Raw genomic sequence first — 22,623 nt, forward strand, 5'->3', positions numbered from 1 at the left:
AAAAATTACATTCAAGTTTTAAGATTTACATTATAATAATAGTCACAACCATAGTAGGTGGTGGTCTTACAGAGACAACTAAATCAGATTAGCATTGAAAGTCCTATTAGAGCGCCCTCTACTGGTGTTACTTGGAAATGTAACTGGTAAGTGTAACAGGCAAGTGTGGACATTTTAACATTGGAATTCCCATTGGAAATGTTTATATGGTAGGTTTCAATGGAGTATGTGATAGATGTAAGAATGTTATATATTTTATATAAGCAAAATTTCATATATAAAAGATATGCACAAAACAGACAGAAGTTACAACACCAAATCAGGCCATTGATTTATCTTCTTCTTAGGCAGTCCCTCGGATTCGAGGATGACTTGATAGATATATACATATGGATTATTTAGCTGTAGAGATCAATATAACAGACAGAGAGCGAGAGAGATAGACTGAGACAGACAGAAAGATAGATAGATAGATAGATAGATAGATAGATAGATAGATAGATAGATAGATAGATAGATAGATAGATAGATAGATAGATAGATAGATAGATAGATAGATAGATAGGTAGAGATCGATCCATCAAAGGTTGAAATGCCAGAGGAAAGTCATAACTGATAATTAGTTAAAGGCCAGTAGTGAAAGGTTTGTGTAGAATTACACATGGAGAGCAATAATCGGTAAGAGTGGAGCTGGTGTCAGTGACTTTAAGGCAAGCTAAATGTCAAAGTATCAACAGCCCTGTTTGCCCTCTCAGGTGAATGTAAAAGATCCCTTGGCACTATTTGAAGAAGAGGAGGGGATTCCTGGCCAACATTTATCCCTCAACCTACATCACTAAAAGCAACTTACCTGGTCATTTATTTAATTGTTGTTAGTGGGACCTTGCTGTTTTCAAATTGGGTGCCGTATATCCTACATTACAACAGTGACTACACTTCAAAAGGACTTAATTGGCTGTAAAGTACTTTGGGACATCCAGAAGTCATGAAAGGGGCTATACAAACTAACAAGGACTAACAAGGCAAGGGAATAAACATTAAATGGTACAGTACTGAAAAGTGTAGAGGAACAAAGGGACCTTGGAGTGCAGGTCCACAGATCCCTGAAGGTAGCAGGCCAGGTAGATAAGGTGGTTCAGAAGACATATGGAATACTTGCCTTTATAAGTCGAGGCATGGAATACAAGAGCAAGGAAGTTATGTTTGAACTGTATAAAACACTGGTTAGGCCACAGCTGGAGTACTGTGTGCAGTTCTGGTCACCAAATTACAGGACAGATGTGATTGAACTAGAAAGGGTGCAGAGGAGATTTACAAGAATGTTGTCTGGACTGGAGAATTTTGGCTATGAGGAAAAATTGGAGATGCTGGATCCATTTTCTTTGGAATAGAGGAGGCTAAGGGGAGACCTGATAAAATTATGAGGGGCCTGGATAGTGGATAGGAAGGACCTGTTTCCCTTGGCAGACGGGTCAATAATCAGGGTGCATATATTTAAAGTAATTGGGGGGGGGGGGGAGCGGGGTTTAGAGGAGATATGAGGGGAAATTTCTTCACCCAGAGGGTGGTGGGGTCTGTAACTCACTGCCTGAAAGGGTGGTGGAGGCGGAAACCCTCACGACATTTAAAAGATACTTGGATGTGCACTTAAAGTATCGTAACCTACAGGGCTATGGGCCAAGAGCTGGAAAGTGGGATTAGGCTGGATAGCTCCTGGTTGGCTGACGCAGACACGATGAGCCGAAATGGTCTCCTTCCGTGCAGTAAATTTCAATTATTCTATGATTCTTCATTCTGTCCAGCGTTCTTTTATTCACTCACAACAACAACTTGAATTTATATAACGCTTTTAATGTAGTAAAATCTCCCAAAGCACTTCACATGAGAGTAATCAGACAAAATTTGACACCGAGCCACATAAGGAGATAGGTGACCAAAAGCTAGGTCATAGAAGTAGGTTTTAATGAGCATCTCAATGAATTGAGGTAGAGAGGTGGAGAGGTGGAGAGGTTTGTGGAAGAAATTCCAGAGCTTGGGGCCTAGACAGCTGAAGGCGCAGCTGCCAATGGAGGGGCATAGGAAATCAGTGATGCACAAGAGGCCAGAATTGGAGGAACGCAGAGTTCTCGGAGGATTGTAGGACTTGAGGAGATTATAGAGATGGGGAGGGGTGAGGCCATAAAGGGATTTGAAAACAAATATGAGCATTTTAAAATTTAGGCCTTGCTGACCAGAAGCCAATGTAGGTCAACAAGCACAGGGGTGAGGGGTGAACGGGACTCGGAGCGAGTTAGGAGTGAGCAGCAGAGTTTTGGATGAGCTCAAGTTTACGGAGGTTGGAAGATGGGAGACTGGCCAGGAGAGTGTTGGAATAGTCGACTCTGGAGGTAACAACAGTATGGATGAGGGTTTCAGCAGCAGATGAGCTGAACTAGGGGCAGAGACAGGCGATATTACAGAGGTGAAAGTAGGTGGTCATGGTGATGGAGAAGATATGGGGTCGGAACCTTAGTTCAGGGTCAGATAGGACTCCAAGGTTGTGAACAGTTAGGTTCAGCTTGAAACAGTGGCTTGGGTGGGAGATGGAATTGATGTTTAGGGGAAGGAATTTGTGGCACTGTACCTCATTCACTCTATTCTATGCTTTCTCATTCACTTTTTTCGATGGCCTCACATTCACTCTATCCTGGGCTCTCTCAATCACTCTGTACCATGCTTTCTCATTCACTCGACATACTCTAGCTGAAAGTATAATTCATTCCATCACATGCTTTGATTTGTCAACCATGTATCCCATTCCCTCATTCATTTAACCCATGCTCTTTCATTCATTCTATCCTGAATGTTGTCATTCACTATATCCAATCATTCTATCCCATTCTTTCATTCACACTATTCCATACTCCTTCATTCACTGCCCATTCTCTTTTATTCAGCGTATGCCAAGATCTTTCATCACTCTATCCAATGCTTCTTAATTCATTCTATTCCATGTCTCTCCTTCACTCCGTCCCATGCTATCTCATTCACTTTATCTCAACTTGCCATCGACCTCTGCCTCCCTGTTTGATTCCAGTGATCGATGTTTGTCTGATTCCAGCAATCAGCGTCTGTCGCTCACTCTCTGATTTCATCTAACTGTCTCTGCCTGTCTTTCTAATTCCAGCTATCTGCCTTTTCTTCTAGTGTCAGCCGTGGCACATTCACCTCTGAGTCAAAAGGTTGTGGGTTCAAATCCCACTCCAGGGACTTGAGCACATAAATCTAGGCTGACACTCCAATGCCACGCTGAGGGAATGCTGCACTATCGGAGGTGCTGTCTTTTGGATGACACATTAAACGAGGCCCCGTCTGCCCTCTCAGATGAACATAAAAAATCTCATGGCACTATTTCAAAGAGCAGGGGAGTTATCCCCGGTGTCCTGACCAATATTTATTCCTCAATCAACATAATAAAACAGATTATCTCGTCATTGTCACATTTGCCATTTATGGGAGCTTGCTTGTGCGCAAATTAGCTGCCGCGTTTCCCACATTACAACAGTGACTACACTCCAAAAGTACTTCATTGGCTGTAAAGCACTTTGAGACATCCAGTGGTCATGAAAGGCACTATATAAATGCAAGTCTTTCTTTTCTCAAATTCTAGCCCTGTTGGATTCCATCTCTTGCTCTCCCTCCATCTTCTGATTTCAGCTCTGTCTGATTCCTGAATGCTTTGTGTATCTCGCATTCCATCTCCCTCTTTGATTCCAGCTCTCTCCATCTGATCCAAGGTTCCCCTCCCCTCTCTCTGATTCCAGCTCTCTCCCTCCATCTGTCTGCTACCAGCTCTGCCCATTTCCAGACTCTTTTTGAGTCCAGCTCTCTAATTCTACTTCCATCTCCCTCTCTGTCTCAATTCAGGTCTATTTCCCTCTGTCTAATTCCAGCACTTACTTTGTCTAATTCTAGCACTGTTTAATTCAAGTGCTCTTTCTGTCTGACTCCCTCTGCGTAACTCCATCTCTCTCTATATACCTAATTCCAACTCTGTCTGTTTAATTCTAGCTCTCCCTCTTTCTGTAATTCATACTCTCTCTCCTAATTCCAGCTCTCCCTCTCTATGTCTAATCCCAGCTCCCCCTCTCCCTACTTTCAGCTCTCCCTTTCGATCTCTAATTTCAATTCTCTCCCACTGTGTCCCCAGCCCCCTTCTCTGTCCCATTCTGATTCCAGCTCACTGCGTCTCTTTCTGTCCAATTTAATTTCTCTCTCTCTGTGTGTCGGGTCCCAGCTCGATTGCAGCTCTCTCTCTCTCTCGCTCGCTCGCTGTCAGACGCTATACAACACCCCCCTCCTCCCTTTCTCTGATTCCAGCTCCACCCTGCCCCTACTCCGCTTGTTGTGGTGCTTGCTCGCTAAGCGGGGAGGCGGACCGGCCAACGCGCCTGCGCCTGCGCCTGGCTCTTGCGCTCAATTCGGCTGCTCTATAAGAAGGCGCCGCGATCACGAAACTCACCAGAAACTAACCTCAATACGAAACGAGATGGTCAGCTTTCGAGCCGGTACAGCAAAATGCTGGATGGACACTGCTCTCTGGGATGGCAACTCTTCGCTGTTATAGTCCTTCTGACCATCGGCAACACCACTGCCTATTTCGGGTACGTCCTGAAAACTCTCAAAACGTTCTTTTTTCAAACTTTCTAAACTTTTTTTCAAACTTCCAAAACTTCTTTCTAAACTTTTTTCAAACTTTGTTTCAAACTTTCGCCGAGTATTTTTTTTTCCAAACTTTCTCAGGAAAAGTTTTTTTTTTTCAAATCTTCCCTTGAATTTTTAATTTCAGTTTTCTGTGTGTGTGTTTTTTTTGTTTCCCTGTAACAAGAAAAGAAAATTCATATAGCGAGTTTTTTTAAATGAGTTGGGTGCGCCTCTCTGTTCTCTGGGAAATTAAAACCGATCTGCACAGAGCTCCCAGCTGCAGGTTGCTGGGTGTAATTCAGATTTTAATATTTCTTTTATCCCGAGTGCGGTCTGATCACTCTTGTACGGATCGCTTACAAATTTTGACTTACAACACGATTGTCTCATGATCCTATCTGAACGTGTCTCTCTTTTTATGCTGTCTGTCTCTCTCAGGATTTAGTGTTATGTCGCGTGTCATCGCTTAATGCAATGATCTATATTCTGTAACGTGCAATGCTGTACTCGAAGTCAGTGCAGTATGTGTGTGTAGGGGGAGGCGAGGGGTTCCACTTTCCTGTGACTTATACCCCGACCTTTCTTATATATGTATGTGTGTGTGCCTATATACATACATATTATATGTAGTGAGCTATCACTTAACACTTGCTGACTTTTATTTAACTTTTTTATTTTGCCCCCGCCCACTAAGGTTCAAACGCCTGCTCAACCTTCTAAACATGAGATTAGTAAACCAGCAGTTGGGAGGGCAGAAGTGTGTGTGTGTAAATGAAATCCTAGATCGCGGTTTATATCAGACTCTGGGTTAGGTTCTGAGTCTGGAACTCATCTTTTTACAGCTTCAAGTTATGCAGACAGTCTTTTTTTTCTGAGAACTCCCTTCCCGGTTAGTGGGACCATTTGTATTTTGGAGGCAGCTTTACAGTTCCCAGCTATAACAACACGAGTCAGCACATGCTGTTTTACAAAAAAAAGTTGTGTGGAATCATATATTTAAAAAAAAAATAAAAGATCGGGGATTTAATCCCAGGGAATCCTCAGCCTTCAAATTCCACTGGCCCCATGTTTATCAGGGTGTGAAGTGAGACGGGGATCAGTTTCTTGGATGAGGGATAACTTAAAAAAACTAAAATTGAAAAATGTGCAGTCCACGCTATTCTCAACATTTCAGACAGTTAGGGAATAATTAAGACAATCAAATTAAAATAATTAGCGATTTAAAAAAACTTTCCACTTAAATACACTTTATTTTTAAAGTGAAAGAAATGGGAATGGTGAAGTTTGTTGAAGTTGGAAATTGACCTTGTCATGACCCAAGGAGTTCTCATGTTTTTGTTTGTTAGGTGACATTATTTGTGCAATAAATAAATAAAATTGGACAGATCTATTTTTTTTTCCAGACCCCCCCCCCCCCCCCAATCCCATAATCCCAGTTTAATCCAGGCTGTCTGAATTGGGTGCGAAATGAAATGATTTTATAATTAGGAAACGTCTCCAAACTACCGTGAAATATAAAGGCAAAAAACAATCCCAGTATAACGTTGAACAATTTTTTTAAAAGCAAAATCAAAGGAGCTTGCCTATAAAACTGTGCTTCGGAAATCGTGCAGTTAGATATTTATTTAAGGTGCACCTGTCTTAAAGGGACACTCTCCCCGTGATGCCGGTCTCACTTTCTGGCTGCGATGTGAAGACACCCGTTAGTTGCGTTACAGAAAGAAGCAGCTGTTTCGCAGAAAGGTCATTGTATCGCCTGTCTTGTGATGTTACGATCGAAATTGCCGTGAGGCCCGGAATTTACTGTTGGTGAAATTAGCGAACGAACACTTTTTAATGGCAGTTTAGAGACATTCCCTAATCGTAATGTCTTTTGCTTTTCGCACCCAGTTCCGACATCTATATATATATATATATATATATATCCTCTGCCCCTCCCTGATTAAAGGGTCAGGGGCTCAAAGGAAGTGTGTGTTGAAATTCCGCTCTCTGCTATTTTAGCGCAGGTGGGAATCTTAAATGGGTTAACACCTTCGCTAAAATAGAAAAGACTATCTTGGGACCATTAACCTTCATCCACAAATGTCACCAACAAAATTAAATTGGAGATGAGTCATCAACATTATTCATCACCATTCATTATCTTCATCAATGTCACCAACTCTTATTTCTGGGTGTGTGGTGGTGCCATTGCAATCCTAGTGGAAACTCAGTGACTGTTACTCCGAGTAAAACCACAAAGGCTTTTACAATTTCTCTAGAAATAGGAAACTGAGATCTTCCTGCTGTGGCTACAAATTGACCAGACACACACTTATTCCATTGTTCTTCACTGAGCCTTCTGTTCAATTAGAAAAGGACAGTTCCCCTTTAAATCTTCATTGTTTAGCCCTTCAATGATTAATCAAAGGAATCTTCAGCGTTCTGAATCTTCACAGAAACATAGAAACAGAGAAAATAGGTGCAGGAGTAGACCATTCGGCCCTTCTAGCCTGCACCGCCATTCAATGAGTTCATGGCTGAACATGCAACTTCAGTACCCCATTCCTGCTTTCTCGCCATACCCCTTGATCCCCCTAGTAGTAAGGACTTCATCTAACTCCCTTTTGAATATATTTAGTGAATTGGCCTCAACTACTTTCCGTGATAGAGAATTCCACAGGTTCACCACTCTCTGGGTGAAGAAGTTTCTCCTCATCTCGGTCCTAAATGGCTTACCCCTTATCCTTGGACTGTGACCCCTGGTTCTGGATTTCACCAACATTGGGAACATTCTTCCTGCATCCAACCTGTCTAAACCCATCAGAATTTGAAACGTTTCTATGAGGTCCCCTCTCATTCATCTGAACTCCAGTGAATACAAGCCCAGTTGATCCAGTCTTTCTTGATAGGTCAGTCCCACCATCCTGGGAATCAGTCTGGTGAACCTTCGCTGCACTCCCTCAATAGCAAGAATGTCCTTCCTCAAGTTAGGAGACCAAAACTGTATACAATACTCCAGGTGTGGCCTCACCAAGGCCTTATACTCCCTGCCCCTGTACTCAAATCCCCTCACTATGAAGGCCAACATGCCATTTGCTTTCTTAACCGCCTGCTGTACCTGCATGGCAACCTTCAATGACTGATATACCATGACACCCAGGTCTTGTTGCACCTCCTTTTCCTAATCTGTCACCATTCAGATAATAGTCTGTCTCTCTGTTTTTACCACCAAAGTGGATAACCTCACATTTATCCATCATAGGCAATGGGTGATTGTTGCCCCTTGCTGCCAGGATGGCTCATGCAACGTGGGTCTTCACTTTGATGTGAGCTGAATCTTTCATTCCCTCCATAGCCGAGGGGTTGTTTGGCCCACCAGCTCTGTTCTAAGGATCGAACAATGTCTTTGCCATGTTCTGCAGACCCCACCCCTGAGCCTGCACCCCCCCACCCCTTAGCGAGACCCTTGAGATCTAATACCATGCTCTGCCAGGAGCTCTTTGTGAATCTGCCCCACACGTGGCAAAAGACCTCCACTCTCCCTCGTATCCCAGGGATACTGCAGAATCTCCACTCTCTCGCGCTCTCTCTTGCTTCAGGCTACAGATCTGCTCAGTTCCTCTAAAAATGTTGACCTTTCTCCCCATACCATAATCACGCTGTCACTCTTCCCCTTCTGGTTTCCACAGTGCACTTTGTCAATTTTTTGGTCACCCAAGCCCTCATATTTCGGGGTGGCAGGAGGCTATTGCTTCTCTGCCTCTGCTGGCTATTCTAGGTTCTGTAGCATTAAATGGATATTAGTAGCATTAGCTTTAGTAGAATGCGAGTACCAAGCCTTCGAACTGAACAGTCTCGATCATTGTTGGAGGTGAATGTCTCATGTAAAAGAAATGAGCACCTTTCATGACCTCCGGTCTTACAGCCAATGAAGTACTTTCGAAATGTAGTCACTGGTGTAATGTAAGAAACGCCAATTTATGCACAACAAGGTCCCACAAACAGCTATGTGCTAATGACCAGATAATCTGTTTTAGTGGTGTTGGTTGAGGGATGAATATTGGCCACATCACCAAGGGAAACTCCACTGCTCTTTTTCCAGTAGTGCCATAGGATTTTTTTACACCCACCTGAGAGGGCATCAATCTTGCTTCTGAGTAAGAAAGCTGTGGGTTCATGTCACAACAGAGTCTTGAACTCAAAATCCAGGCTGACTCTCCAGTGCCATACTGAGGGAGTGCTGCACTATCTGGAGGTGCCGTCTTTCAGCTAAACAGAGGCCCTGTCTGCACTTTCAGGTGGACGTAAAAGATCTCGGGACATTATTTTGAAGAAGAGCAGGGGAGCTCTTCCTGATGTTCTGGCAAATAATTATCCTTCAACCGACATCTGAAACAGATTATCAAATCATTATCTCTCTTTCTGTGCGACCTTGCTGTGCATAAATTGACTGCCGTGTTTCCTACATTAAAATAGTGACTACAGTTCAAATGTACCTCATTGGCTGTAAAGTGCATTGGGATGTCTCTGAGGTCATATAAATGCAATTGCTATATAAATGCAAGTCTTTCTTTTCTTTCACTAAGGCCAATTACACCTCCACCCCACGAGAGCAGCTTCCTCAACACAGACCAGCGGGCCTTCCTTGTCTGTACGCTTACTGCTACAGCAGACAGTGGATTTACAGCTGCAAAGCTCAGTTCATCCCTTCCTCTCATAGTTGGGATTCAGTAAGCTCCATGTGTAACGATATTTACCAGAAGTCTTGCTGCTGAGTCTCTTTTCATCTTTTTGTCTCAGTCTGAAATTGCAACTTGTGCTGGGACATCGCTTCAATAAATAGTGCTCAGGTGCATCTTATCCAATTGACCATTCTTCACATGGGACCCTTAGCAATGGGTCTATTCAGCCACAGGGGTCATCATAACTCATGCTGCTCTTATCCTTGCCCTACATTTCAACACACTCACGTTTCAACAAGCCTCATTGGGTCAGGACCTGATTTTATTTTTCTCTCCAAGCCCACTCCCTCAGGGTCTCTGACGCAACTTCTAATCTCCTACTATCTTTGTGTTAATAAATTTAAAAAACATTTTTGTTTGAAGAATCGGGCTGTTGTTTTAGGAGCGGTAATGCTTTTAATTGCCGACATGAGTCTCGGGCCACCTTAACTCCCGGGCCCCTCTTTTTCAATAGGCCAAGCTCAACTGCTGACCAAACCCGGCATCAGGAGGCAGTGAGTGCGGTGGGAGACCGCAGCTGGGGACCCGTGGTGGGGGGAGGGGGTGTGCTGCCATGTGATCACGGGTAGTCCTAGGCAGAGAAGGCCCTTGGATTCCTTGTGTGGCCTGGAGGAGCACTCCTGTTCCCTCCCCAAGGAAATCATTTTACAAATGGATCACACCACAGAGCAACACATTCACAAGCACAGGGACACACATAGGCACACTCTCAGCGACATGCACAGACACACTCTCTCAAAAAGCGACACGCACAGAGAGATGATAACACAGAACAACACTCAGACACAGACACGCTCACACACACAGCAACATGCAGAGAGAGACACAGATGTACTCACACACACACAGCGACATGCAGAGACATGCTCACACAGAGCAACATGCAGAGAGAGACACAGATACACTCTCTCAGAGCGACACACAGACATGCAGAGAGAGACAGACATGCTCGCACACAGAGGGACATGCAGAGAGAGACACAGACATGCTCACACAGAGCAACATGCAGAGACATGCTCACACACAGAAGCACGCAGAGAGAGACACAGACATGCTCACAGAGAGACACAGACACGCTCGCACACACACACGGGGACACGCATAGAGATGCACAGACACGCTCAGTGACTTGCAGAGAGAGTCACAGACACACACTCAGAGCGAGACACCGACACGCTCACACAGACAAAGAGGGACATGCAGTGAGAGACACAGACACACTCCCACAGAGCGACACACACACGCTCTCACACACAGCGACATGCAGAGAGAGACACAGACACGCTCACACACATACAATGCAACATGCAGAGAGAGACACAGACAGTCACACACAGAGTGACACACACACAGACACTCTAACACACACTATTTAGGGTGGTGGATTTGTTTGCCAGCTGCAGCAACGTTAATGTTGTGTAAAGGTTCAGGTCAACACTCCGTGCCTACAACAGAATACAAAAAAAATCATTTCCTGCAGGATGTTTGAAGTATTGCTTCGCAGCCCTCCATGACTGATTACAGATCTTTGAGGAGCCGGCATATATTCGGTGCTGCCTCTCAGCACTTTCTTTCCACCCCCCTGTCCCCGTTTCTAACCTTCCACACTCCCATACATCTGTTTGGGAAGTGGCTCAGCAATCAAGTATTATCCTAGGATTCCACAGGAGGATACACCACAGGAAATTGTGAGAAGGGGTTGTAACTATAATAGTGCAGCAGGGGAGCCGGCAGAAATCTGAAACCTGTACCCTGTGCCAAGCCCCCTCTTACCTACCGCTCCTCAGCCTAACAGTCCCTGGGACTGGAATGTGGGTGCCAACTTCATGGGCACTGTCATTGAACCCAGTTCAGCTGGGTGAGGGAGGAAGTCAATGTTCCAAACGACTGCTGCTAAGATGGAGAGGTGGGGGAACTGCTGCAATAAACTGCATTCACTGTGAAGGCTCGTGAGATACATTTGCTTGCAGGAAGCGTTTACCAAAGTATCGGGGTTTGGCCAGTGGGTCATTGGGGAAAAAAATGGTTTCTAAATAACCTGTTTTAGCATGGCATAACAAGATGTGTTGGCACACTGACGCTGTGCCATGGAGTGTTGGGTTGATTAATTTTTTTTGTAGCTCTCTGTCTCCAATCCCCCCCTCGCCCTTGTTAACTCATGTTGGGGCGCAGGCCCATCAGCGTCGTTCTCCCAGTGGCCGTTGTATGTGTGAGCCATGGCACTGAGTAGCAACAGACGAACAACATTGCCAGCCATGCTCGAACCTGTGCTGACCCCGAGGGCAGTGACCTGAAGCAGGAATTCCATCCCCCCACCCCTACACACCCAGCTGATTCATCTCCTTAACCCAGCAGCACTGAGGCCAATTGTAGGGCACAATAACCCGGGGACAGCAACAACTTGCATTTATATTGTGTCTTTACTGTAGTAAGACGGCCCAAGGTGCTATGCAGGAGCAGTAGTTGGACAGAATTTGACACCAAGCCACATGGATATAATAAGACAGGTAACTGGGGGTACTTGTGCATGAAACACAAAAGGATAGTATGCAGGTACAGCAAGTGATCAGGAAGGCCAATGGAATCTTGGCCTTTATTGCAAAGGGGATGGAGTATAAAAACAGGGAAATCTTGCTACAGCTATATATTGGTGAGGCCACAACTGGAATACTGCGTGCAGTTTTGGTTTCTGTATTTATGAAAGGATATACTTGCTTTGGAGGCAGTTCAGAGGAGGTTCACTAGGTTGATTCCGGAGATGAGGGAGTTGACTTATGAGGAAAGGTTGAGTAGGTTGGGTCTCTACTCATTGGAATTCAGAAGAATGAGAGGTGATCTTATCGAAACGTATAAGATTGAGGGGGCTTGACAAGGTGGATGCAGAGAGAATGTTTCCACTGCTAAGGGAGACTAGAATTAGAGAGCATGATCTTAGAATGAGGGGCCGCCCATTTAAAACACAGATGAGGAGAATTTTCCTCTGAGGGTTGTGGATCTGTGGAATTCGCTGCCTCAGAGCTGTGGAAGCTGGGACATTGAATAAATTTAAGACAGAAATAGACAGTTTTTTTAAACAATAAGGGGATTAAGGGGTTATGGAGACCGGGTAGGGAAGTGGAGCTGAGTCCATGATCGGATAAGCCATAATCGTATTAAATGGCGGAGCAGGCTCGAGGGGCCGTATGGCCCTCTCCTGCTCCTATTTCTTATGTTCTTATGTAAGTAGCTAAAGAAATGCCTTAAAGGAGGAGAGGCGGAAAGGTATAGGGAGGAAGTTCTATAACTTAATACCTAGATTGCTGAAAACACGGCCGTTAATGGTGGGGCGAAGGAAGTTTGGGATGCACGAGAGGTCAGAGTTGTAGGACTGGAGGAGGTTACAGAGGTAGGGAGGGGAGAGGCCATATAGGTATTTGAACAGGAAACCGACCTGCATTTGAAACGGGGACCTTCATGAGACTAAGAGATGGAAACTTTAACTGAGACATTAAGACGATTTCCCAATGTGTTGTTTTTTTGCTCCGCTCCTTAGCTTGTTGATCTGAGAATCCAGGAAGATAATTGCCTACCTACAGTGTCAGCTGTGGCTCAGTTGGTAGCACAATCACCTCGGAGTCAGAAGATTGTGGGTTCAAGTACCACTCCAGGGACTTGAGCACACAAATCTAGGCTGACACTCCAGTGCAGTGCTGAGGGAGTGCTGCGCTGTCAGAGGTGCTGTCTTTTGGATGCGATATTAAATCGAGGCCCCATCTGCTCTCTCAAATGGATGGAAAAGATCCCATGGCACTATTTTGAAGAAGAGCAGGGGAGTTATCCCCGGAATCCTGGCCAATATTTATCCCTCAACCAACACAACAAAAAAACAGATTATCTGGTCATTATCACATTTGCTGTTTGTGGAAGCTTGTTGTGTGCAAATTTGCTGCTGCATTTCTTACATTACAGCAGTGACTACACGTTAATTAGTAATTCATTGGCTGTAAAGCGCTTTGAGACGTCCAGTGGTCGTGAAAGGCGCTATATAAATGCAAGTCTTTCATTTCCCGAGGAATGGCACATTCGGTCCAGTTTGCAGAAGTGTGTAAGGCCGACCCATCGAGGAAGGAGAGGTGGGGCGTTTGCAAGTCTCCTTTTCTTCCCCCTTCCTATAGGAGAGCGCCTGGTGTTCACTCAGCAGGTCCCTTCGCTCCTCACTCATCTCCATGCGATCAGTCTTGGGTACACGTCTCCCACATTGCTTTCTCTGTTGTCCCATGGCATCAAACTGCAGCTTGCCATTGTTTTGTTGTGACTGTCGTTGATAAACAGAACGTCGTGTTGAAGCGAGCGACCATGTCAGCCTAGAAATGGTCGCGAGGGAGAGAATTTTGAACGTCTGTCACCATCAAAAAAAAAGTGACCTTTTCTAGGAAACAAATAAGTGCATTCGTTTTGTGGGATGGGCTCCATTTTTTTTTTGTCCCACTATTATTTCTGATCACTAGATAATTATGGATGAGCAAATGTGTTTGTCCTGCTTAGCTCATGGTAACATTTCCCTCCCCAATTCTGGCAATGTCATGAATCATATTGCCAGGTTTATTCCATTATCCTACTAAAGTGGTTGGCTGTCCAACAGGTACACAATCCATGTACCAATTAAGTCAAGCTCACAAAAGCCCTAGCCTGTCCCCACCCCAGTAGAGGCTGTTGGATAGCGAGCAGGAGCAGGAATCCAGGGTGATTTTCCCATACCTAGCCGAGATGCACTGATCGCAATCCTGAGGCTTAGTTGGTACTACCCTCTCTCCTTGGGTCAGAAAACTTGAGTTCAAGGCTCAGTCCAGATGTTGAGCACATAATCTAGACCAATCCTTCAGTGCAGTACTGAGGAAGTGCTGCACTGTCGGAGGTACCATTTTTAGGTTAAACTGAGGCCCAGTCTGCCAGTTCAGATGGATGTTAAAGAGAAGAGCAGGCAGTTTTCCTGATGTCTCAGGCCAACGTGCCTACCTCAACCAACACTACCAAAAACAGATAAACTAACTATTTAATTAATTGCTGTTTGTGGAATCTTGCCGTGTGCAATATAACCATCATGTTTACCCCAAAAATAAAACAATGGTATGTGAAGTGTTTTGGGTGGTTTCTGAAAGCAGAACACCACTGCCTCCACCACTGCCCTCCCCCCCGCCCCCCCAGGATTGTTGTGGGATTGTAAATCCAGCAGGAATCGCCACCTTCAGGAAGAAGGAAATGGTAAGTGGGTGGGGTGGGGGAAGAGAGAGAGAGAGAGAGAGGCGGTGGGAAGTGATACATTTAACATCTGTATCCAATGACAGCGAAGCGTCTGTTCTGGTAGGCTCTAGTGGGGGAGGAGGGTTTTAATATGGTATTTTTCAAAACAGTACTTGGATAGATAGTTGCACTGTGCGCAGTGCTGGGGCTCGGCAATCACCTGTTAGCGTGCTGTTGGCTCGACCCTGTGCTCTACTGGGAACCCGAGCCAATAAGTTTCTGGCTGTGAGCCTGGCCTGCCTGGGACTGATGTTAGTTCTATCAGCACAGTGCAGATCATTCCAATGTGTTTGACTTGATTCTCAAACCCAGGCCTTGCTGCTTTTGGCTGGTAGCTTTAGTTACTGCAAATTGAATGCATGTGGAAGAAGATTGGGGCGGGGGAGAGAGAGTAATGTCTTGACTTTTATTTTTTTGTGACTTAAAGAGACCATTTTCCTTGGCACTAACTCCCAGTGGCTCAATGGGCAACTTCAACATTTAGGCGAAAAGGCATTGCGTTTATATAACGCCATTTCAGGTCACTCAGAAATGTCTCAAAACAATTCACAATGTATCTGAGTAATTCAATCAGCTGTTGTAATGTAGTCCTATACGGCAGCCATTTAACACACTGCACATTCCCCCCCCCCACCTCCAAACCAGTATTGAGATGATTGATTAGTTAGTTAATTAATTTTTGTGTTGTGTTGACTGAGAGAAATATTGATCAGGACACAGAGACCTTTTTTGCTTTCCTTCGTGTGGTGTCCTGGGATTTTCAACAACCATCGGAAAAAGAAAATGTAGCCAATGCTCCAAAGAATGGTACCTCCAACAATTCAGCACTCCTCTGGAATGTCAGATCAAATCCTGGAGTAAGGCTTGAACCCCCAACCTTATCATTTGAAGACTTGCATATATAGTATATTTCTTAACCTCAGGACATCCCAAAGCGCTTTACAGCCAATGAAGCACTTTTGAAATGCAGACACTGGTTGTAATGTTGGAAACTTGGCAGCCGATTTGCATACAGAAAATAGCAATAAGATAAATAACCAGATAATCTGTTTTTTTCTGATGTTGGTTGAGGAATAAATATTGGCCAGAACACCAGGGAGAACACCCTTGCTCTTCTTGAAAGAGTGCCGTGAAATCTTTTACGTCCACCTGAGAGGATTTGGCGAATCAACAGCCCACTCAATTTTTAACTTATTGCCTGCTTTGCGCTGTCCCCCAAAGACCTATTTCACCCCCATCATTTTGAGGTCCTGGTAAAGAATTGGTTGGCATACGAGACTGTGTATGGAGTCTGTAGGGAGGATGAGGAGTACGCAGGATGGAGTACTTAAAAGCCTAGATAAGTCCCACTAACACTGAGCTACACATTGGATATACATCTATTTTAGTTTTTTACATGTAGACTGGAAGACATGTAAGATTGCAAAGTGCCGCAGTACAGCGGGACCTGGGGGTCCTTGTGCATGAAACACAAAAGGATAGTATGCAGGTACAACAATTGATCAGGAAGGCCAATGATATCTTGGCCTTTATTGCAAAGGGGATGGAATATAAAAGCATGGAAGTCTTGCTACAGCTATATAAATCAATCATTAAGGATGAAATAGCAGCGCATTTGGAAAGCAGTGACAGGATCGGTCCAAGTCAGCATGGATTTATGAAAGGGAAATCATGCTTGACGAATCTTCTGGAATTTTTTGAGGATGTAACTAGCAGAGTGGACAAGGGAGAACCAGTGGATGTGGTATATTTGGACTTTCAAAAGGCTTTTGACAAGGTCCCAAACAAGAGATTGGTGTGCAAAATCAAAGCGCATGATATTGGGGGTAATGTACTGACATGGATAGAGAACTGGTTGGCAGACAGGAAGCAGAGTCGGGATAAACGAGTCCTTTTCAGAATGGCAGGCAGTGACTAGTGGAGCGCCGCAGGGCTCAGTGCTGGGACTCCAGCTCTTCACATTAACGATTTAGATGAAGGAATTGAGTGTAATATCTTCAAGTTTGCAGATGACACTAAACTGGGTGGCGGTGTGAGCTGTGAGGGGGATGCTAAGAGGCTGCAGGGTGACTTGGACAGGTTAGGTGAGTGGGCAAATGCATGGCAGATGCAGTATAATATGGATAAGTGTGAGGTTATCCATTTTGGTGGCAAAAATACGAAGGCAGAATATTATCTGAATGGCGGCAGATTAGGAGAAGGGGAGGTGCAACAAGACCTGGGTGTCATGGTTCATCAGTCATTGAAGGTTGGCATGCAGGTACAGAAAGACATTCTTGCTATTGAGGGAGTGCAGCGAAGGTTCACCAGACTGATTCCCGGGATGGCTAGACTGACGTATGAAGAGAGACTGGATCAACTGGGCCTTTATTCACTGGAGTTTAGAAGGATGAGAGGGGATCACATAGAAACGTATAAGATTCTGACGGGACTGGACAGGTGAGATGAGGGAAGAATGTTCCCGATGTTGGGGAAGTCCAGAACCAGGGTACATAGTCTTAGGATAAGAGATAGGCCATTTAGGACTGAGATGAGGAGAGACTTCTTCACTCAGAGTTGTTAACCTGTTGAATTCCCTGCCGCAGAGAGTTGTTGATGCCAGTTCATTGGATATATTCAAGAGGGAGTTAGATATGGCCCTTGCGGCTAAAGGGATCAAGGGGTATGGAGAGAAAGCACGAAAGGGGTACTGAGGGAATGATCAGCCATGATCTTATTGAATGGTGGTGCTGGCTCGAAGGGCCGAATTGCCTTCACCTGCACCTATTTTCTATGTTTCAATAAGGTATTGGTGAGGCCACACCTGGAATACTGCATGCAGTTTTGGTTTCTGTATTTACGAAAGGATATACTTGCTTTGGAGGCAGTTCAGAGAAGTTCACTAGGTTGATTCCGGAGATGAGGGGGTTGACTTATGAGGAAAGATTGAGTAGGTTGGGCTTCTACTTACTGGAATTCAGAAGAATTATATAATCTTATACGTTTTGATAAGATTACCTGAGGGGGCTTGACAAGGTGGATGCAGAGAGGATGTTTCCACTGATGGGCGAGACTAGAACTAGAGGGCACGATCTTAGAATAAGGGGCCGCCCATTTAAAACAGATGAGGAGAAATTTCTTCTCTGAGGGTTGTTAATCTGTGGAATTCGCTGCCTCAGAGCTGTGGAAGCTGGGACATTGCAAAATTTAAGACAGAAATAGACAATTTCTTAAACGATAAGGGGTTATGGGGAGCGGGCGGGAAAGTGGAGCCATGATCAGATCAGCCATGATCTTATTAAATGGCGGAGCAGGCTCGAGGGGTTGTATGCCTACTCCTGCTCCTATTTCTTATGTTCTTGTGTTCTTATTTGCTAATTTAAAAAAAATTGCTCATGCTGTGTGCGATGCTGGCAAAGCTACATTTATTGTCCATACCTAGTTGCTCTGAGGGCATTAAGAGTCACCCATAGGACTGGACTCACATGTAGGTCAGGCCAGATAGTGGTTGGCACATCCCCTTCCCTGAAGGATATTCGTGAACCAGTTGAATTTTGAAGGAAATCTGGCATGGTTTATTTATCTGGTGCTGTCCCCAAATTTATTGAATTCAATTTCCCAACTTGCTTTGCTGGAGGTTGAAGCCACAACCTCTGAATTGCTGGTCCAGTACCAGAACCACTAAGCTACTGTACCATAATTACCACATTGGATTCAGTTTGAGCACACACAGCCAGTGGGTCTCCACCAGCATGTGTTCTGAAAACTGCCTCCCTCATCTCTTTAACCAACACGTGCAACTGGACATCCCTTGTCTCCCATGTGGTGAAACTCCACGGGAGTTCAGCTGGAGCCTGACGGGCAGCGATTAACCCAGAATACATTGCAGACTGGCCGCATGCAGGATCTTCCAACTCTAATGACCTCAGTCAACAAGATTGGCATCTGTGTGTATTCAGCCCACTTGCCTGTACTGGAAGCTTAGCTGGTGGTGCCAGACCTCAATGTTGACATACAACAGCAGATTCATTGAGAACAACAAGCCTGGTGAGCAGCCCTCCTTGAGAGGAAGTGTAGATTGGAGAATCTAGCACGGAGGTCAGTGGCCCCCCTCTCCGAATCGCGTGGTTTGTGGGGTGGGGTGGGGGTGGGATGGGGGGAAAGTCTCAATTTTCCAGTAAGGTAAATTGGGAAGTCCTTCCTTAATGTTCAATTCTTCGCTCCCCTCTGCACCAGTAAGTTTACCCTACAATTTGGAAGTTTTTCTAACTTTCTGTGGCACTTGGAGTACTGAAAACCACACCTGTGGGTAATTTTACTGACGTTGCCCTCTCATTAAGGAACCTCACTCACTGCGAGCTCATATCAGAAATTCATGTGTGCACTGCATATAACTTTCTGACACAGCACATGCACAGATTTCCGATATTCAGTCCCAATGACGGAGGCTTCTTTCTGGGAGCACCAAATTGGAAAATATTCCCCTCTGGAATACTGTGTTAGTGGATAATTAGTTAGTTTGTCTCCTGTGCCTAGTGGCACATGAAGCAATCCATTTCTTCCACTGTAGTCTGTCCAAAGCAAAACATTTGACTCCCTTGGAATATCATCATGCCTTACATTCAGCAGATTGCGGTTCTCTATATTTGCCAATCTGTAATAGACTTGTCCTATCTCTGGGTTGTTTCCGTAACGAAAGGCATTTTTACGTAGAACAGTTATTAGCCTGTCTCCCATGCAGGGCCGGATTAAGGGCCTGATGGGCCTGGGGAAAACTGATCCAAATGAGCCTATAGTTACGTTTGTTCATGTTCATTACATTACATATATCATTCTAATTCTGAGTAAGAAAAAATAGGCCTGTATTTTCAACAATGAAAGCATATATATCAAATGTATAAATATAATAACAAATTACTACGATGAACTTGTACTATAATATATTAATATATTATATATTTTATTATATAATACATAAATAGTAAAGATCTTGTCTCTTCAAAAATAGGTATGTACATGTTAGGCCAATAAACAATATTTTCCTGTTGTTTTTCCTCTCGTCTATTCTATTCAGCCTATTTTGGAGGCTTTATTTTTTTCCTACATTTATTTGGTGGGCCTATGTTCTTTGGTGGACCTGAGGCTGCAGCCCCATCACCCCATGGTTAATTCGCCCCTGCTCCCAAGTCTCTACCAGGAGAGCCAGTGGACTGTCTTTAGTCTGACTCCTAACCTTTGACCTGACTGGCTTGGGTGGTCCTACGAGGAGTTATACTCCCGCCAGCATGGCTCCCACAGTCATGGGAACATGCAAGCCTTCCCTAGGGAAGGTGGGTTAGTGGGGGCAGACATGGATGGGTTGCAAATACTCCTTGACGAGGGATAGGAATATAACATAGGTTTTCCTCTTCTGATTGATGTCATTGACCTCAGCTAGAAGAAGATATCTCCAAGGACTTCTTTTCCTAATGGGTCAGTATGGAAGCTGGAGTTTGTTCCTGACTGTTAGCTCGTGTATCCAGAGTTTGCACTTGAATCATCTCAACATACAATTTTCAGATCTTTGTCTTCAGATTTACATTTGGTTTCACATAATAAATTAAATGTCTTCACATCTGAGCAATCGCAGCATGTTTATCTCAAGAAGAGGTTGTCATATAAATAGCAGCAGTATTGCAAATGAGGGGATCGCAATGGAACCTTATACACGGGTAAGAGTTACAGCTGGGGACAGGACCAATCATTGCTATTTATACTGTCTGCAAGGCATAACTTAATGGGACAGTGTGGAGGGAGCTTTACGGTACCTAACCTGTGCTGTACCTGACTTGGGAGTGTTTGATGGGACAGTGTTGAGGGAGCTTTTACGGTACCTAACCTGTGCTGTACCTAACTTGGTAGTATTGATGGGACAGTGTGGAGGGAGCTTTACTGTAGTATAAAAGGAGCTTCATTCTAACCTAAGCTGTACCTGCCCAGGGAAGTTTGATGGGACACTGTAGAGGGAGTCTTATTCTGTATCTAATCTCTGCTGTTTCTGCCCTGGGAGTATTTAGTGGGACAGTGTAGAGGGAGCTTTATTCTGTATCTTAGCCATATTGGGGTTGGTAAACTACTTTCACATCACTCTTTTCCCATGATGCTTTTTTCTCATCTGATTTATTTTCCAGCATTGTGAAGGTGCCGACTGTGACTGGGGTGCAGGTTGAACGGGCACTGTCAGCCCCGTGATACCTTGCCTACAAGGTCCCAGGCTAACTATGTACTTCTGCAGCTCTGTGACACTGACGAGAATTGCAGCATTCCAACTTGTGCCTGACTGAGATCAGGTAGCACAGCACAGATGGGGGTGGGGGGAATCTAACCTTCCTGGTCTGTATGGCTCAGTACTTAATATAAAATGTAGAGCATTCACTGAATGAGCCACTGGGAAGTCAGTGTTTTTAAAAAATTGTTCATAAGAAATGTTTTAACATTGAATACTGAACAAAGGACATCACACAAATGTGCAAGAAAACTAAGTGCTTTAGACAGACCAGTACATACCTATAACAAAGGTAAACTACACAAGGTGAAGCCGCAACAAGATATTTATTAGTGACACGACTATTGCTTTTTGACCTATTGACCCAGGAACCAGTAGGGGGAGCAAGAGAGTTTATATAGTGTCAGCTGTCATCTACACAAGCAAAACACGTATTTCTTCTTTCCTTCCTTGAATCCTTCAATCCCATGGGAGTTGGGTATTCCAAACCCTGGAGAGCAGAGGCATCACGGTCAGTTCCAATCCAGTCCTCACCAGATACACACACACTTGCGCTACCTGGGGGTGGGTGGGTCACTGGATAGCGATCAGAAGTAGGAACGGCTCGAGTCCACTGCAAGGCCCCTCCCTCTGGCCGTATGGAAAGCAGCTCGGTCAACACCTGCCAGGGGCCATATCTGGTCTAAACAGAAGGCAATTTCAAAGATGTCCCTCACCATGCCATCATCTCCTTGCACTGCTCACCTTTGCTGGCAGCAAGTGTGGGCAGAAATCCTGGTAGGCCTCGGCCAATACTGCGAGGTAACCAGCTGCCAGACGGAGCATGGGAGTGGTAGTTGGGTGACTGGCTGGGGTTTCTCTTTATTAGCACATCTCCTATGGCATTGCTCACAGTAAGTCAGGGTAGAGAATCTCCTGCAGATTGCATTAGTGATGCTGTCTATATAGGTATGGAGTTACGGAGATGCGGCAAATGTTTGTGGCTGAGCGGTGAGAGGTGCGGCAAATGAGGATATGGGGCCTGATACGTCCTTACTATACAGTATAAATGCACACGAGGCCCATGCTTGAGAGGTCAGTCTGTGACCTGTCCTTTATTTCATAGCACTCAAGTGATGGAAGTGGGTGGAGCTTCCCCTTTTATATCTGAAGGTCTAGGTTAGGAGTGTCTCCCACCTAGTGGTCATTGTTCTCAGTGTACAACTTAGGTCAGATTATACATGGGTTACAATGCTGGTTGAATACATGACAGGGCCCAGAAGAGCCGCCCAGGGGCAGCACGGACCTGCCCACACTACGATATGTGTGTGCACTAGGTCCGTGCAGCAGAGCAGGTCTCCAGTCGTCCTGGTTAACCCTTGCCACTGGATAAAGGCCTAGCTCTGTCAAGTCCGTGTGGTGGCACACATTAAAAAAATCCACGCACAGGCATCTTCCACCCCTGGAGTTCAGGACTGGAATATTGGGTCCTTCATTGAAACATCTATGAACTCATCTCTTTTGGTATGGAAGCAAGTCATCCTCGTTCAAGGGTCCACCTATGATGAAGGTGATGATGATGATGGAGATATGACACTCCACCTAGTGGTCGAGGTGTAGTTACAGGTGTGACTGTGTCAAAGAATGGTGATTTATTTCTTTGGCCTTTTTTGCTCCACTTTCTTCCCTCCTCTTGCAATGGCTGTGGCAGGT

The 22,623-nt window shown here is 44.8% G+C and overlaps 1 protein-coding gene across 1 annotated transcript in view; it reads left to right on the plus strand.

Moving 5' to 3' along the window:
- Positions 1 to 4,523: 4,523 nt before the first annotated feature.
- The window catches only part of wnt9a (wingless-type MMTV integration site family, member 9A), a 57,204-nt gene continuing 39,104 nt past the window's right edge, over positions 4,524 to 22,623 (plus strand). The window contains exon 1 of the mRNA XM_070876569.1: positions 4,524 to 4,643. Coding sequence (XP_070732670.1) covers positions 4,558 to 4,643 — 86 coding nt within the window. The 5' untranslated portion in view covers positions 4,524 to 4,557. The remainder of the gene's footprint in view (positions 4,644 to 22,623) is intronic.

This window comes from Pristiophorus japonicus, chromosome 1, assembly GCF_044704955.1.
Source record: "Pristiophorus japonicus isolate sPriJap1 chromosome 1, sPriJap1.hap1, whole genome shotgun sequence".
NCBI lineage: Eukaryota > Metazoa > Chordata > Chondrichthyes > Pristiophoridae > Pristiophorus > Pristiophorus japonicus.